General features: G+C 46.2%; 1 protein-coding gene across 1 annotated transcript in view; it reads left to right on the top strand.

Annotated features, from left to right (window-relative positions):
- Positions 1–16,067, top strand: part of LOC139266044 (leucine-rich repeat-containing protein 31-like) — a 73,718-nt gene that overhangs the window by 34,625 nt on the left and 23,026 nt on the right. Inside the window, exons 7-9 of the mRNA XM_070883846.1 lie at positions 3,743–3,910; positions 12,935–13,099; positions 13,836–14,003. Coding sequence (XP_070739947.1) covers positions 3,743–3,910; positions 12,935–13,099; positions 13,836–14,003 — 501 coding nt within the window. The remainder of the gene's footprint in view (positions 1–3,742; positions 3,911–12,934; positions 13,100–13,835; positions 14,004–16,067) is intronic.

The raw sequence follows: 16,067 nt of genomic DNA, 5'->3' as shown, positions 1-16,067 counted from the left end.
GCCTGTCCTCCGCGCAACTTGCTTTCCCACCCATCTTTGTATCATCAGCAAACTTGGCTACATTACACTCGGTCCCTTCATCCAAGTCATTAATATAGATTGTAAATAGTTGAGGCCCCAGCACCGATCCCTGCGGCACCCCATTGGTTACTGTTTTCCACCCGGAGTTCACTACCCTCCTATTCTCCCGTAATCTCTCCCTCCATGTGAACTCCCCAACTCATATTCACGGCCACCCCCTTGACCTTGCCATATCTCGTGGCCTCGCTATTCCTGCCGTGTCAATTGCAGATAAGCCCATCACTGACCATTTCCTCGTATCACTCCCACCACCCACATCCCGCTTCCCCCTCAATCCTACTTCCTTCTGCATCCGCCCCTGGAAAAAACTCTCTCCAAAATTTCTTACAGCTGCATTTATCGACTCTCAACTCTCCAGCCTTTGACCCTCCATTCACCGTGACATTTCTCCAACTACCGATCTGCTCAACCACACTCTCACCATCACCTCTGAGGTCCTAGTCCCTAATAAAACCATTCCTTTCTCTCACCCTGGCTGTTCCCCCTGGTACGGCCATGAGCTTCACTCCCTCCACCAAATAAAGCTGGAATAAAAAGCTAGTGTCAACAATGGTGAACGTGAACCTACCGGATTGTCGTAAAAACCCATCCAGTTCACTAATGTCCTTTAGGGAAGGAAATCTGCCGTCCTTACCCGGTCTGTGCCTATATGTGACTCCAGACCCACAGCAATGTGGTTGACTCTTAACTGCCCTCCGAAATGGCCCAGCGAGACTGAGTTGTAACAACCCACTACGAAAAACAGTAAGAATAAAACTGGACGGACGACCCGACATCGACCTTGACACCGGCTTCGGACACGGCAGCGACACACCCACCCCAGTCAACCCTGGGGCTTTTGAAAAAATTGGGAGAGCTATCCCACAGACTAGTCAAGCAACAGCCTGACATAGTCATACTCACAGAATCATACCTTTCAGCCAATGTCCCAGACTCCTCCTTCACCATCCCTGGGTCTGTCCTGTCCCACCGGCACGACAGACCCACCAAACATGATTTCCCTTCAGAAATCCGTGTTGACTCTGCCCAATCCTATTATTATTTTCTAAGTGCCCTGTTACCACGTCCTTCATAATAGATTCTAGCATTTTACTTACTACTGATGTCAGGCTAACTGGTCTGTAGTTCCCCTTTTCTCTCTCCCTCCTTTCTTAAATAGTGGGATTACATTGGCTGCCTTCCAATCTGCGGGAACCATTCTCGAATCTATGGAATTTTGGAAGAAGACAACCAATGCATCCACTATATCTATAGCCACCTCTTTCAGATGTGAGCCATCAGGTCCAGGGGATTTATTGGCTTTCAGTCCCATTAATTTCTCCAGTACTATTTTTTTACTAATACTAATTTCTTTCAGTTCCTCATTCTCGCGAGACCCTTGGTTCTCCACTATTTCCGAAAGGTTTTTCATTTCTTCTTCTGTGAGGACAGACACAAAGTATTTGTTTAATTTCTCTGCCATTTCCTTATTCACCATTATAATTTCTCCTGTCTCAGCCTGTAAGGGACCCACATTTACTTTTGCTAATCTTTTCCTTTTTACATACCTATAGAAGCTTTTACAGTCTGTTTTTATGTCTCTCGCTAGTTTACTCTCATATTCTATTTTCCTTTCTATATCAATTTCTTGGTCCTCCTTTGCTGAATTCTAAAATCCTCCCAATCTTCAGGCTTACCACCTTTTTAGGCAACATATTAAGCCTCTTCCTTTGATCTAACACTATCTTTAACTTCTCTTGTTAGCCACAGTTGGACCACTTTTCCTCTGCCGTTTTTGTGCCTTAAAGGGATGTATGTTTGTTGTAAATTATGTATTCTTTAAATGCTAGTCATTGCTTGTCTACTGTCATACCTTTTAATGTAATTTCCCAATCAACCTTAGCCAACTCTCCCCTCATACCTACATAGATTCCTTTGTTTAGATTTAAGACCCTAGTTTTGGATTTAACTAAATCACTTTCAAACTTAATGTAAAATTCTATCATGTTATGGTCACTCTTTCCTAAAGGCCCCTTTACTACAAGGTTATTAATTAACCCTTTCTCATTGCACAATACTAGATCTAAAATAGCCAGTTCACTAGTTGGTTCCTCAACATCCTGATCTAGAAACTATCTTGTATACAATCCATGAATTCGTCCTCTGCACTATTTCTGCAAGCTTGGTTTGCCCAGTATATGTGGATTAAAGTCCCCCATGTTACCTGCACTTCTAATTTCCTGATTTACACTTTGCCCTATATTACAACTACTGTTTGGGGGCCTATAAACAACTCCCACCAATGTTTCTAGCCACTTGTTGTTTCTTAGCTCCACCCAAACTGATTCTACGAGCTTAAGATCCTTTCTCTACTTTCTCTTTACTGTCTTTATCCCATCCTTTATTATCAGGGTTACACCTCCTTTTCCAATTCATCTAACTCTTCTAAAAAAAAATTAAGTATCCTGGAATATATTGTTCCCAACCTTAGCCACTTTGCAACTATGTCTCCGTAATGGCTATTAGATCAAATCCATTAACTTCTATCTGCGCTAACAATTAATCTATTTTGTTGCAAATACTTCACACAATCAGATATAATACCTTTAGCTCTGACCTTTGTCTATTTTTCCCTGATTTCACGTTAGTCACTGATGCCCTATTACCTTTGTTACTCTCTCTGTCCCTTCCTGACCCCTCTGCTTATTTTTACCCAAAACTCTGCTCTGCTCTAGAGCCTTGACATTTCTCTAGCTGTTAAATGTACTCTTTCCTGGATTCTCCCACCCCCCTACATTAGTTTAAAGCTCTGTCTACTGCCCGAGTTATTCGATTCGCCAGGACACTGGTTCCAGCCCAGTTCAAGTGGACCTCATCCCAATGGAACAGCTCCCTCTTATCCCAGTACTGGTGCCAGTGCCCCATGAAGCAAAGTCCCTGCCTCACACACTACTCTTTAGAAATTTACAGCATGCAGAGGGTGGTGAGGGTCTGGAACTCACTGCCTGAAAGGGAGGTAGAGGCAGAAACCCTCACCACATTTAAAAAATACTTGGATGTGCATTTAAAGTGCCATATTCTACAGAGCTACGGACCAAGAACTGGAAAGTGGGTTTAGGCTGGATAGATCTTGGTCGGCCGGCGCGGACACGATGGGCCGAAATGACCTCCTTCTGTGCTGTACATTTCTATGATTCTATGATTTCCAAATTCCCAAATAAACCACTCTTTAAATCCACTCTCTGCAGACCATCTGCAGAGAAACTGGGTAAATACTTGAAGGGGGAAAATTTGCAGGGCAATGGGGAAAGCGTGGGGGAGTGGGACTAATTGGATCGCTCTATCAAAGAGCCGGCACAGGCACGATGGGCCGAATGGCCTCCTTCGATATCTTTCTAGAATTACCAGCCGCTGGATTGGTGATTGGCTCCAATGATCACTGGCGCCTGGTATTATTAATCTCCGTCAGATTGATGGGCACATTGCAGCTGACATTCTGTACTGAAGATAGGTTCTTCATCTTCTGCATCCAGTGCAGAGACAGCAGTGTTCCTTTGAAACCTTCCATTCCACATGTCATCCACTGTTGTCGGTTAGTTAAATCAGCGGCAACAGATAGTCAGAATTGTACATTCTGTCATTTGTACCTTGAGCACTAACTTGTTTGTTTTCTATTCTAAAGGACTGGCTTTGTCTGTAACTTCAAGATTGGAAGTTCTGGATCTCTCCATGAATAAAAGAGTTGGAAGTGGTTTGGAAATCATATTTCAGGAGCTGAGGCATGTACCTGATCTGCAAGTGTTAAAGTTGCACATGTGTGGATTGACACGGGACAACATCCAGGCTTTAGGTAATTTCTCAAACGAGCGAATGAGGCAATATCAATTTTTCCTCTTCAATTTCTTAGTTGTCTTCACCTTCTCTTCCCTCTCCTCATCATCCCTTCCCTATTCCTCCTCCCCTTTCCATCTCCTCCCCTTCCTATATCTCCTCCTGCTGAACATAAAGAACATAAGAAATAGGAGCAGGAGTAGGCCATACGGCACCTCGAGCCTGCTCCGCCAGTCAATAAGATCATGGCTGATCCGATCATGGACTCAGCTCCACTTCCCTGCCCGCTCCCCGTAACTCTCTATTCCCTTATCGTTCAAAAATCTTTCCATCTTCACCTTAAATATATTCAATGACCCAGCCTCCACAGGGGACAGAGTGGGAGCGGGAGAGGGAAAGGGCAGTGAGATAGAGAGATGGTCGGGAAGGAGGCAGAGGGAAGAGTGGTAAATAGGGAGAGAGAGAATGACAAGTGAGAGAGAGAGAGAGGAGGGACAGAGGTACAAGAGGTGAGGTGGGATAGAATGTGTTGCTGGGTGGGAGTGTGAGAGAAAGGGAGAGTGAGAGAGAGGGACAGTGTGGGAGAGAGTGAGACTGGGGCAGAGAATTCCACAGATTTACAACCCTCAGAGAAGAAATTCCTCATTTACATTTTAAATGGGCGACCCCTTATTCTGAAACTATGCCCCCTAGTTCTAGATTGTCCCACGAGGGGAAACATCCTCTCTGCATCCACCCTGTCAAGCCCCCTCAGAATCTTATACATTTCAATAAGATCACCTCTCATTCTTCTAAACTCCAATGAGTATAGACCCAACCTGCTCAACCTTTTATACTCCATCCCCCTTACAATAAAGGCCAACATTTCATTTGCCTTCCTAATTACTTGCTGTACTTGCATACTAAGGTTTTGTGTTTCTTGCACAAGGTCCCTCTGTACTACAGCACTTTGTAATCTCTCCCCATTTAAATAATCATTTGCTTTTTTACTTTTCTGACCAAACTGGATAACCTCACACTTTCACACATTATACTCCATCTGCCAAATGTTTGCTCACTCCCTGAGCCTGTCCAGGTCCCTCTGCAGATATTTTGTCTCCTCCTCACACATTGCTTTTCCTACCATCAATGCAGCATCAGCAAACATGGCTACATTACACTCGGTCCCTTCATCCAAGTCATTAATATAGATTATAAATATTTGAGGCCCCAGCACCGATCCCTGCGGCACCCCACTAGTTACTGTTTGCCAACCCGAGAATGAACCATTTATCCCGACTCTCTGTTTTCTGTTAGTTAGCCAATCCACTATCCATGCTAATATGTTACCCCCAACCCCTTGAACTTTCATCTTGTGCAGTAGCCTTTTATGTGGCATCTTATCGAATACTTCTGGAAATCCAAATATATGACATCTATGGACCTAAAACTGACCCTTGGGGAACACCACTGCAAACCAGCTCTCAGTGTGAAGAACTATCACCCACCATCACCCTGTGTTTCCTGCCATGGAGCCCATTCCATATCCACACCACACTTTCCCCTTAACTCCACGGGCTTCCATCCTCATCATAAGCCTCCTGAGTGGCACTTCGTCGAGAGCCTTCCGAAAGTCCATATACACGACATCCGCCGCACTACCTTGATCAACCCTCTTCTGTATTCTGGGTCTGATGATCTGTTTCTCAAGAATAGTCTCAATTCCATTATCTAATTATTTTTAAAAGGATCCAGCATTTTTGGCTTCACTAATCTATCCAATTGTTTATTCCATGTTTTGATAATTAGAACCATAGAAATTTACAGTACAGAGGGAGGTCATTTCGGCCTATTGTGTCCGCACCGGCCAACAAAGAGCTATCTAGCCTAATCCCACTTTCCAGCTCTTGGTCCATAGCAGTGAGGGTTTCTGCCTCTACCACCCTTTCAGGCAGTGAGTTCCAGACCCCCTGTATGATGTTGATCATGGGTCACACACTGAGACCCAAAGGGTCTTGGGAGTTTTAAAGTATTTTATTAAAGAGCTACAGTTCAAAGCATGATCAGAAATTACATGTGGTTAAGGTAAGTATAATAGACATACGACCCGTGACAATAGAGGGCGACCTACGACCCTGACGGATCACCACGACCGGACGGACAGATGGTTAGATGGCCAATGAGACAGCGTGGAAGTCTCGAGTCAGCGGATCTGTGCGGTTTGCAGCAATGGTCGCTTCTCCTGCTTCGTCCCTCGAGCTGTTGGGTTATTTAACCAGCATCAATCTACCTCAGACTAAACTTGATCAAGGTGTTGGGCATAAATCAGAATTCATCCACCCCGAGGAAGCCTTCGCCCCTCTCTCTGTCGCACTATTTCGCTCTCGGCCTTCTATTTTTGTATTTTATTTCGGTGGGCTGGGGATTACCTGGTGTCAATCATTTGTTCCTCATCGATGATCGAATTGAGAAATTGTGATCCTCAAGGCCTTTTCTCTTATCTTTCTGGAAAATGTTGTGTTCTGTTTCTTTCAGGATATTTTCTGACGTTCTGTTTCCACATCGTCTAGTTATCAGATCTTCAGAGAGTGCCTTGTTTATTCCACCATCCAAAGCTGTCCTGCATTTTGCCACTTTCTGATCATTCTTGTGTTCTGGTCTCGGCCATTTGTCTTGGAGTTTGTTATCTGACCTCGCTGATATTCCTGCCGTTTGTTCCTGGCTGCATGTCTTCAGCATATTATCCTTATCAGTTCTTTAAGAATTAAAACCCAATTTTTTTCCTTACATAGCTATTTCTTACAATAGCTCAATTTTTGGGTCTAATAACTATTTCCTACACCCCACAACCCTCTGGGTGAAGAGCTTTCCCCTCAAATCCCCTCTAAACCTCCCACCAATTCCTTTAAATCTATGCCCCATGGTTGTTGACCCCTCTGCTAAGGGAAATAGGCCCTTTCTATCCACTATATCTAGTCACCTCAATTTTATACACCTCAATGAGGTCTTCCCTCAGCCTCCTCTGTTCCAAAGAAAACAAACCCAGCCTATCCAATCTTTCCTCATAGCTAAAATTCTCCAGTCTGTGCAACATCCTCGTAAATCTCCTCTGCACCGTCTCTAGTGCAATCACATCTTTCCTGTAATGTGGTGACCAGAATTGCACATAGTACTCTAGCTGTGGCCAAACTAGTGTTTTATACAGTTCACGCATAACCTCCTTGCTCTTGTATTCTATGCCTCGGCTAATAAAGGCAAGTATTCCATATGCCTTCTTAACCACCTTATCTACTTGGCCTGCTACTTTCAGGGACCTGTGGACATACACTCCAAGGTCCCTTTGTTCCTCTACTCTTTTCAGTGTCCTACATTCAGTGTGTATTCCCTTGCCTTGTTAGCCCTCCCCAAATGCATTCCCACACACTTGCATTCGAACATAAGAAATAGGAGCAGGAGTAGGCCCTATGGCCCCTCGAGCCAGCTCCGCCATTCAATATCATGGCTGATCTTCGACATCAACTCTACTTTCCTGCCCGATCTCCATATCCCTTGATTCCCCTCGACTCCAAAAATCTATCTCAGCCTTGAATATATTCAGAGAATCACCTTCCATAGCTCTCTGGGGCAGATAATTCCAAAGATTCACAACCTGCTCAGTGAAGAAATTTCTCCTCATCTCAGTCCTAAATGGCTGACCCCTTATCCTGAGACTGTGACCCCGGTTCTAGATTCTGCAGCCAGAGGAAACAACCTCTCAGCATCTATCCTGTCAATCCCCCTCAGAATCTTGTATATTTCAATGAGATCACCTCTCATTCTTCTAAGCTCCAGAGAGTATAGGCCCATTCTACACAATCGCTCATCATAAGACAGCCCTCTCATCCCAGGTATCAATCTAGTGAACCTCCTTTGTACCGCCTCCAAGGCAAGTATATCCTTCCTTAGATAAGGAGACCAAAACTGTGTACTCTAGGTGTGGTCTCACCAAGGCCCTGTACAATTGTAGCAAGACTTCCTTACTCTTGTACTCCAACCCCCTTGCAATAAAGTACAACAAGCCATTTGCCTTCCTTATTGCTTGCTGTACCTGCATGCTCGCTTTCTGTGTTTCTTGCACAAGGACACCCACATCTCTCCGAACACCAACACTTCTCCGGATTGAATTCCATCTGCCCCTGTTCTGTCCACCTGACCAGTTCATTGATATCTTCCTGCAGTCTACAGCTTTCTTCTTCATTATCAACCATGCAGCCGATTTTAATATCATCTGCAAACTTCTTAATCATAATCCCCAAGCCTAGATCATTGATATATACCACAAAAAGCAAAGGACCTAGTACTGAGCCCTGCAGAACCTCACTGGAATCAGCTTTCCAGTCACAAAAACACCCATCAACCATTACCCTTTGCTTCCTGACTCTGAGCCAATTTTGGATCCAACTAGCCACATTGCCCTGGATCCCATGGGCTTTTACTTTCGTGAACATTCTGCGTGTGGGACCTTCTCAAAAGTCTTGCTAAAATCCATATACACTACATCAAACCCATTACCCTCATCGACCCTCCTTGTTACCTCCTCAAAAAATTGAATCAAGTTAGTCAGACATGATCTTCCTTTAACAAATCCATGCTGACTGTCCTTGATTAATCAGTCTTTCTAAATGAAGATTTATCCTGTTGCAATAATTGTCCCACCACCGAGGTTAGGCTGACTGGTCTGTAATTACTCACACTATCTTTTTCTCCCTTTTAGCCAAAGATATAACATTAGCAATCCTCCAGTACGACACCTGTCGCCGGAGAGGATTGGAAAATGATGGTCAGAGCCTCTGCTATTTCCTCTTTTGCTTCTCTTAAAGCTTGGGATTCATTTCATCCGGGCCTGGGGATTTATCCACTTTCAAAGCTGCAAAACCCCTTAATACCTCCTCTCTCACTATGTTTATTCCATCTAATATTTCACACTCCTCCTCCCTGATTGCAATGTCTGTATCGCCCCTCTATTTTGTGAAAACCAACGCAAAGTATTCGTTAAGAACCATACCCACATCTCAAGTCTTGCTCTTAATGTATTTATAAAACATCTTTGGGTTTTCCTTGATTTTACTTGCCAATATGTTTCCATGCTCTCTCTTTGCTTTCCTAATTTCCTTTTTAATGTCACCCCTGCACTTTCTGTACTCCTCTCGAGTTTCTGCAGTATTGAGCCCTCGGTATCTGTCACATGCCTCCCTATTTTTCTTTATCCTACCCTTTATATCCCATGACATCCAGGGGGATCTAGAGTTGTTATTCCAACACTTTTTCTTTAAGGGCACATATTTGGCCTGAAGCCTCCGGATCTCTTCCTTAAATGTCTCCCACTGCCCTGGCACTGATTTACCTTCAAGTAGCTGTTTCCAGTCCACTTTGGCCAAATCCCATCTCAGCTTAATAAATATGGCTTTTCCTCAATTGAGAACTTTTATTCCTGGTCTATCCTTGTCCTTTTCCATAAGTGCCCTAAATCTATCTGAATTATGGTCACTAGCACCTAAATGCTCTCCTACTGATACCCCTACCCCTGCCCAGCATCATTCCCTAAAAATATTTCCAGAACTGTCCCCTCCCTTGTTGGGATTGCTACATACTGGCTAAAGAAGTTCTCCTGAATGCATTTTAGGAATTCTGCACCCTCTATACCTTTCACACTACTTGCCCTCAGACTGTCTGGGGGTCTGTAGTACACTCCCAGCAGCGTGATCGCCCCTTTTTTTTTTTTTATTTTGAGCCATTTGGCCTCATTTGATGACCCCTCTAACATATCATCCCTCCTCACAGCTGGAATTGTTTCTTTAATCAATACTGTGACCTCCCCCCCCTCCTTTTTTGCCCTCCTCTCTATCCCGTCTGAAAACCCTATAACCAGGAATGTTGAGCTGCCATACCTTTCTTTCTTTCAGCCATGTCTCAGTAATAGCTACAATATCGTACTCTCAGCTCATCTGCTTTATTCGCTATACTCCGTGCATTGAAGTATATACCAGTTAGTACAGGCAAACCTCCTTGTTGTCTATTTTATAGCCCTTGTTTCCTCTGTCTTCCAAATTCACTTTCTACTTTTCTGCTGCCTAATTCCAGCTTTGCTTCTCTCCCTACTGAATCTATTCTCCGGTTCCCATCCCCCTGCCAAGCTAGTTTAAACCTTCCCCAACAGCACCAGCAAACTCCCCCGGGAGGATATTGGTCCCAGTTCTGTTGAGGTGCAACCCGTCCGGCTTGTACAGGTCCCACCTCCCCCAGTAACAGTCCCAATGCCTCAGGAATCTAAAGCCCTCCCTCCTGCACCATTTCTCCAGCCACGCATTCATCTGCTCTATCCTCCTATTTCTGTACTCGCTAGCTCGTGGCACTCCGGCTGCACTCCCCAGAGGCACCATCGCCCCCACTCAGATCAGAATACCGATTGGAGAGCGAGATGGACTCATGGGACTCCTGTACTATCTGCCTCATCCTCCTCTTGTGTCTGGCGGTCACCCACTCCCTCTCTGCCTGTACACTCTTAAGCTGCGGGGTGGCCACCTCTAGAAACGTGCTATTCTCGTGGCTCCCAGTCTCACCGCAGTGACTCCAGCCGCGGCTCGAGTTCCGAAACGTGGAGCTCGAGTTGCTGTAGCTGGTGACTCCTGCACATGTGGTCGTCCCGACTGCGCAAAGCGTCCAGGACTTCCCACATGGATCAGGATGTGCACTCCAGGGGGACTGAACTCCCCTGCCATCCATCTAGTTATCTGACCATGAACTATTTGACTATGAAATAAACTTAAAACTAGACGACAAAAGCACTCACCGGCTACTCACCAATCTGCTGTTTCCCTCGAGTTGACGTCACTCTGACGTCACCCTTTCGATTCTTACCTGTGTTGCATTGCTCCTGCTCTCGGCGCTCTTTTATCCTGCCACTCTGCTCCCCCACCGCTCCTCCCTGCCTCTGCTCCTCCGCACCCCCACTCTGCTCCGTTCCCCTGCCCCTCCGTTCCTCCACCGCTCCTCCCTGCCTCTGCTCCTCCGCACCCCCACTCTGCTCCGTTCCCCTGCCCCTCCGTTCCTCCACCGCTCCTCCCTGCCTCTGCTCCTCCGTTCCCCCACTCTGCTCCGTTCCCCTGCCCCTCCGTTCCCCCACCGCTCCTCCCTGCCTCTGCTCCTCCGCTCCCCCACTCTGCTCCGTTCCCCTGCCCCTCCGTTCCCCTGCCTCCGCTTCCCTGCCGTTCCACTCCCCCACTCTGCTCCGCTCCCCCACTCTGCTCCGTTCCCCTGCCCCTCCGCTCCCCCGCCGCTCCTCCCTGCCTCTGCTCCTCCGCTCCCCCACTCTGCTCCGTTTCCCTGCCCCTCCGCTCCCCCACCACTGCGCTCCCCGGCTGCTCCCCCGCCCTGCTCCCCCACTCCCCTGTCACTCCGCTCTCCCCCTCCGCCCTGCTCCCCGGCCCTGTTCCCCCTCTGCCCCACTCTCCCGCCGCTCAGGTCTTGTATTGTATTTAACGAATTTGGTTTTTAAGTTTTGAAATATCACGGCTCTTAATTTATACCAATGCTCTAGCTTTAGAGAAAAAGAGCATTGGTGTAAATTGGTGTAATTCTTTGTGTTTGAAGAACAATTTCCTGATCTCTATCCTAAATTTGCTTTTTTCTTGTGCGAACATTGTTCTACTCTCAATTTAATTTGATCCATTTTTCCAGATTTACCTTTCCCAAACCATTTACATTTCCCGCCGCATTGCCCCCCTGTCCCCACTCCATGTGCTCACCGGCTGTTGTTGGAGAAGCCTCCGGCTCAGTGACCCCGCAGAGAGTCGCGATCACGTGGAGAAGGCTGCAGAGGGAGGAAGCGGGAGGCTTGTGAATTGCAGGGTTCACTATTTGAGTGTGGCGTGGTCTCTGAAATCAGGGGGTTCTCAACATATGGGGGGGGGTCAACGGTTTCCCGTCGTTACCTGCTTCTGGGCGGCCTCCTGCTTCTTGCAACTTGTCGCACACCAGCCGCTGGCACGAAACCACAATAGCAAAAATACTCCGTTACAGGGGACCTAACCTTTTATAAGGTAAATGCAATACATTGTAAAAGTCACGTGAATGAATGAAATAAACAGCATCCATTGAGTAACCCTAATCCACAAGGGGTTTTTATCTCAAAGAACTCCAAGAAGTTCGACACTCATGATCTCCCTCTCGAGTAGTCATGTTGGCTCTCTTCTATGAAACTTTATTTCTCCTGGTGATTCATTATTCTCTCCTTCCGGATCTACTGCTGTTCTTCCCTACAGTAGGTGTCAGACTGACTATCCTGTCAGTCTCTGGGTTACGTCTTTGCTCCTTTTTACAGATTGCCATCACATTCCCCTTTTCCACATCTCCCAGATCAGCCTATCTCCAAGGATTCTCTAAATATATACCCATTGGAACATCTCACTTGAAGAGTAAAATACTGCGGATGCTGGAAATCGTGAAATAAAAACAAAATGCTGGAAATACTCAGCGGGTCAGGCTGCGTCTGTGGAGAGAGAAACAGAGCTAACGTTTCAGGTCGACGACCTTTCGTGAAAGCCGTTAGAGACGTGACCGGTTTTAAGCAAGTGTAGGGGCAGGGAAGGTCTGTGATAGGGTGGAAGGCAGGAGAGATTAAATGACTGAAGGGATGATTTTACAAAGCAAAAGCAGATGGTAACGGGACAACTAAAGAAACAAAAGATGTGTTTAGTACAAAGATGGGTCTAAGTGCATGTACTTCCCTCTTTACTGAGTTTTCAGTCTTTGACCTGTGACCTATAATACCAAGCATTATTTTTCCCTTGATATGTAACTCAAACCAAATACTTTCACTTCATTAACACCCAATTCCAATGTGTCTGATTTACTTATCAATATCTTCCCCCACCACCGTTTATTCAATCTGTATCTGGCAGATTTCACCTGCAAAACAAACTTGTGTTTTTTTACAATACGCCCCCCCCCCCGCCCGACCCAAATTCCAAATCTGATCCAAGGGTGTCCTCAATCAATAAAACCGGGTTTGTTTCCACACCTGTAGGTAACTCGCTGCAATATATACCTGGTGTGAAGAAGATGGTTTTCTCCTGCAATGACATTGGAGGTGGCTTCGAGGACACAGCGGCCCATTTATCGCCATTCACACAGCTCCGAGTATTCGATGTCCATCGGTGCTCATTGACTGAAGATGATATTTCTGCTCTGAGTGAGTAACGTTCCAATCAGCCCTTGAGGGACCCAACACACGTCACTGCGTCCTTCAGAGTGAGAGCTGTGGGAGGTTTGGTCATTTATGAGCTCGTCAAGAAAATCACTTTTTCTATCCATGTCGGTATTTGGTTGCCCCGCGGGTGGGGTGGGGTGGGGGGTCTGTCGGGTGGGAGTTTGCTCTGTAAGGGAAAGAGGGAAACTCCGCATATCTGAACCAATCTTTGAAGAGTGCCCTGACTACATTTAGTGTGATATTTTTCCATTTTCGCCTATTTACCCACTGGGAGATTGCTGCTCACAGGAAGTGGATTGAAATGGAATGTGTGCCAGTCTCTTGTAGCTATCAGGTAGGAAAGCTCCCTCCCCCCCCCCCCAGTCTGGTCTGGCCCCACTAATGTTATATTCCAAGGTGTATTTCATTTGAAGGTAAATGATTAGTTTGGAAGGAATTAAGTTCTTATTCTGACCAGTGGAGTGAAGATTTGGTGACGGGCAGTCAAACGGCCTGAACAAGCACACCTTGAAACTGGCCCAAAGCCCCAAAGCTTAGAATGGATATTGTGTGACTCGGGCTAAATTCAGCTGTTGTTTGGGATTGAGCCCGCATCCATTGGGTTTCCACCTGGTTGATGATGAAAGGAGATTTTTGCTTGGGATTATGTTTCCATCCTTGTCCTGACAAAGAAGAAGGTGTAATTTAAATGGATGTGTTGCTGTTTTTATGCTTACAGCCCAGATAATCCCCTTACTGTCCAGTCTACAAGTACTGAATTTAGCGATGAATAAGAATATCGGAAATTCTGTGAGGCACCTGATTGGTCGGCTCCGCTTTTTACCAAGTTTAAAAAATCTTATTGTCAACAATTGTAACTTAACCAAGGAATCCATCGTGGAATTAGGTGAGAAAATTGCTTTATTGATTCAAGCGGTAACCGTTCCTCTTTCTTTTCGGACTTTGGGGTTAATGTTTGTAAGTGTTGCATAAAGATTATACAGTAAAATAATTTTTCTTAATGATGGGAAACAGATGAGGTAAGGTGAGAGTCAGCACCAGTGAGAAGCACCATTGACTGCGATGGTTTACATGAGCTGAGGTTTATGGAGGGTGGAAGATGGGAGGCTGGCCAGGAGAGCGTGATATAGTCGTCTAAAGGTGGCAAAAGCGTGGTTAAGGGTTTCAGCAGCAGTTGAGCTGAAGCAGGGGCGGAGACGGGCGATGTTACGGAGGTGGAAATAGGCAGCCTTTGTGCTGGAGAGGATATGGGGGTCAGAAGCTCAGCTCAGGGTCAAATAGGGCGCAACGGTTGTGAACTGTCTGGTGCAGCCTCAGTCAGTTGTCCGGGAGCGGGATGGCATCTGTGTCTAGGAAACGGAGTTTATGTCGGGGACTAAATGGCTTCAGTCTTCCCAATATTTAATTGGAGGAAATTTCTGCTTATCCAATACTGATGTCGAATAAGCAGCATGACCAATGGGAGGCCGTGGAGGGGTGGAGAGAGGTGGTGGTGAGGTGCAACTCTGTGTCATCAGCATACATGTGCAAGACTTCATGCCTTGGGATAATGCCGCGGAGGGGCAGTATGAAGATAAGGAAGAGGAGGGGCCGAATGGGAAGAGAAGCCATTGCAAGCGATTCTCGGGCTATGACTAGATAGATAAGAGTGGAACCATGCAAGGGCAATGCCATCCAGCTGGGCAATCTGGAAGAGATGTTGGAGGAGCTAGTGTGGGTGCCCACTTTAAAAAGTACTTGCAGCACAGAAACAGGCCATTCGGCCCATCAGCTCCGTGCCGGTGTTTATGCTCCACACCAGCCTCCTCCCACCCCTCTCCATCTCACCCCATCAACATATCCTTCTATTCCTTTCTCCCTCGTGTGCTTACCGAGCTTCCCCTTAAATGCATCTCTGCTATTCGCCTCAACCACTCCCTGTGGCACCAAGTTCCACATTCTCACCACCCTCTGCGTAAAAATGTTTCTCCTGAATTCCCGATTGGATTTATCAGTGACTGTCTTGTATTTATGGCCCCTAGCTCTGGTCTCACCCACAAGTGGAAACATCTTCTCCACGTTTACCCTATCAAGGTTGTAACTAGCCGGGGCAGATCAGGGGGAACCAGTGGATGTGGTGTATTTGGATTTTCAGAAAGCATTCGATAAGGTCCCACACAAGAGGTTATTACACAAAATGAGTGCTCATGGTATGAAGGGTAATATATTCGCAGTGTAACTATTTGTACTGAACTTTTTTTGACAGCGGGGGGGCCGAGGGCGGTGGTGAGCAGAGAAGTGGTGGGGGGAGGGGGGGTGCAGGTGGACCGAGAGACAGACAGACAGGGAGAGAGAGGCTGGGGGGAAAAGAGAGAGAGAGACTGGGGGGAGAAGTGAGACACAGGGGTGGGGGGAATCGGAGGGGAGAGAGTGAACTCAGGAAAGACGGATCATGTTCTTCCAACCCCCTACAAGTGAAACTTCAGGGTGTGGCTTATCCTCCAAGGGGACCAATCATAGACAAAGGGTGGAGCATGGTGACCATTTTGACAGTACAGATAAATGCATCCTATACTAGCATGGATTGAGGATTGGTTAACGGACAGAAAACAGAGAGCAGGAATATACCGGTTATTTTCGGGTTGGCAGGACGTAACTAGTGGGGCACCGCAAGGAGATGGCAAAGGCTTTAAACTAGTAAGATGGGGGGAGGGTCTACAAGTAACCAATCTAAATATAAACAAAACAGGAAAAGAGAGCATAGGGAAGAATAAAGTAAGGGAGGACATTGATATCAAGGGAATAAATAGAGTTAGAGAACCAGAATCTAAAAAGGTGGTTAAACATAGTGAGAGGAAATCCTGCACACAGTGTCTGTAATAAAACAAGGGAGCTAGAGGCAATCAAGTGTTGCGAGGAACCAGACATAGTGGGGATTACTGAGACATGACTACAGAAACATCAGGACTGG

This window comes from Pristiophorus japonicus, chromosome 6 (genome assembly GCF_044704955.1).
Source record: "Pristiophorus japonicus isolate sPriJap1 chromosome 6, sPriJap1.hap1, whole genome shotgun sequence".
NCBI classification, from domain to species: Eukaryota; Metazoa; Chordata; class Chondrichthyes; family Pristiophoridae; genus Pristiophorus; species Pristiophorus japonicus.
Note: the sequence above shows the minus strand (reverse complement) of the source record. Positions and strands in the feature narration are given on the sequence as shown.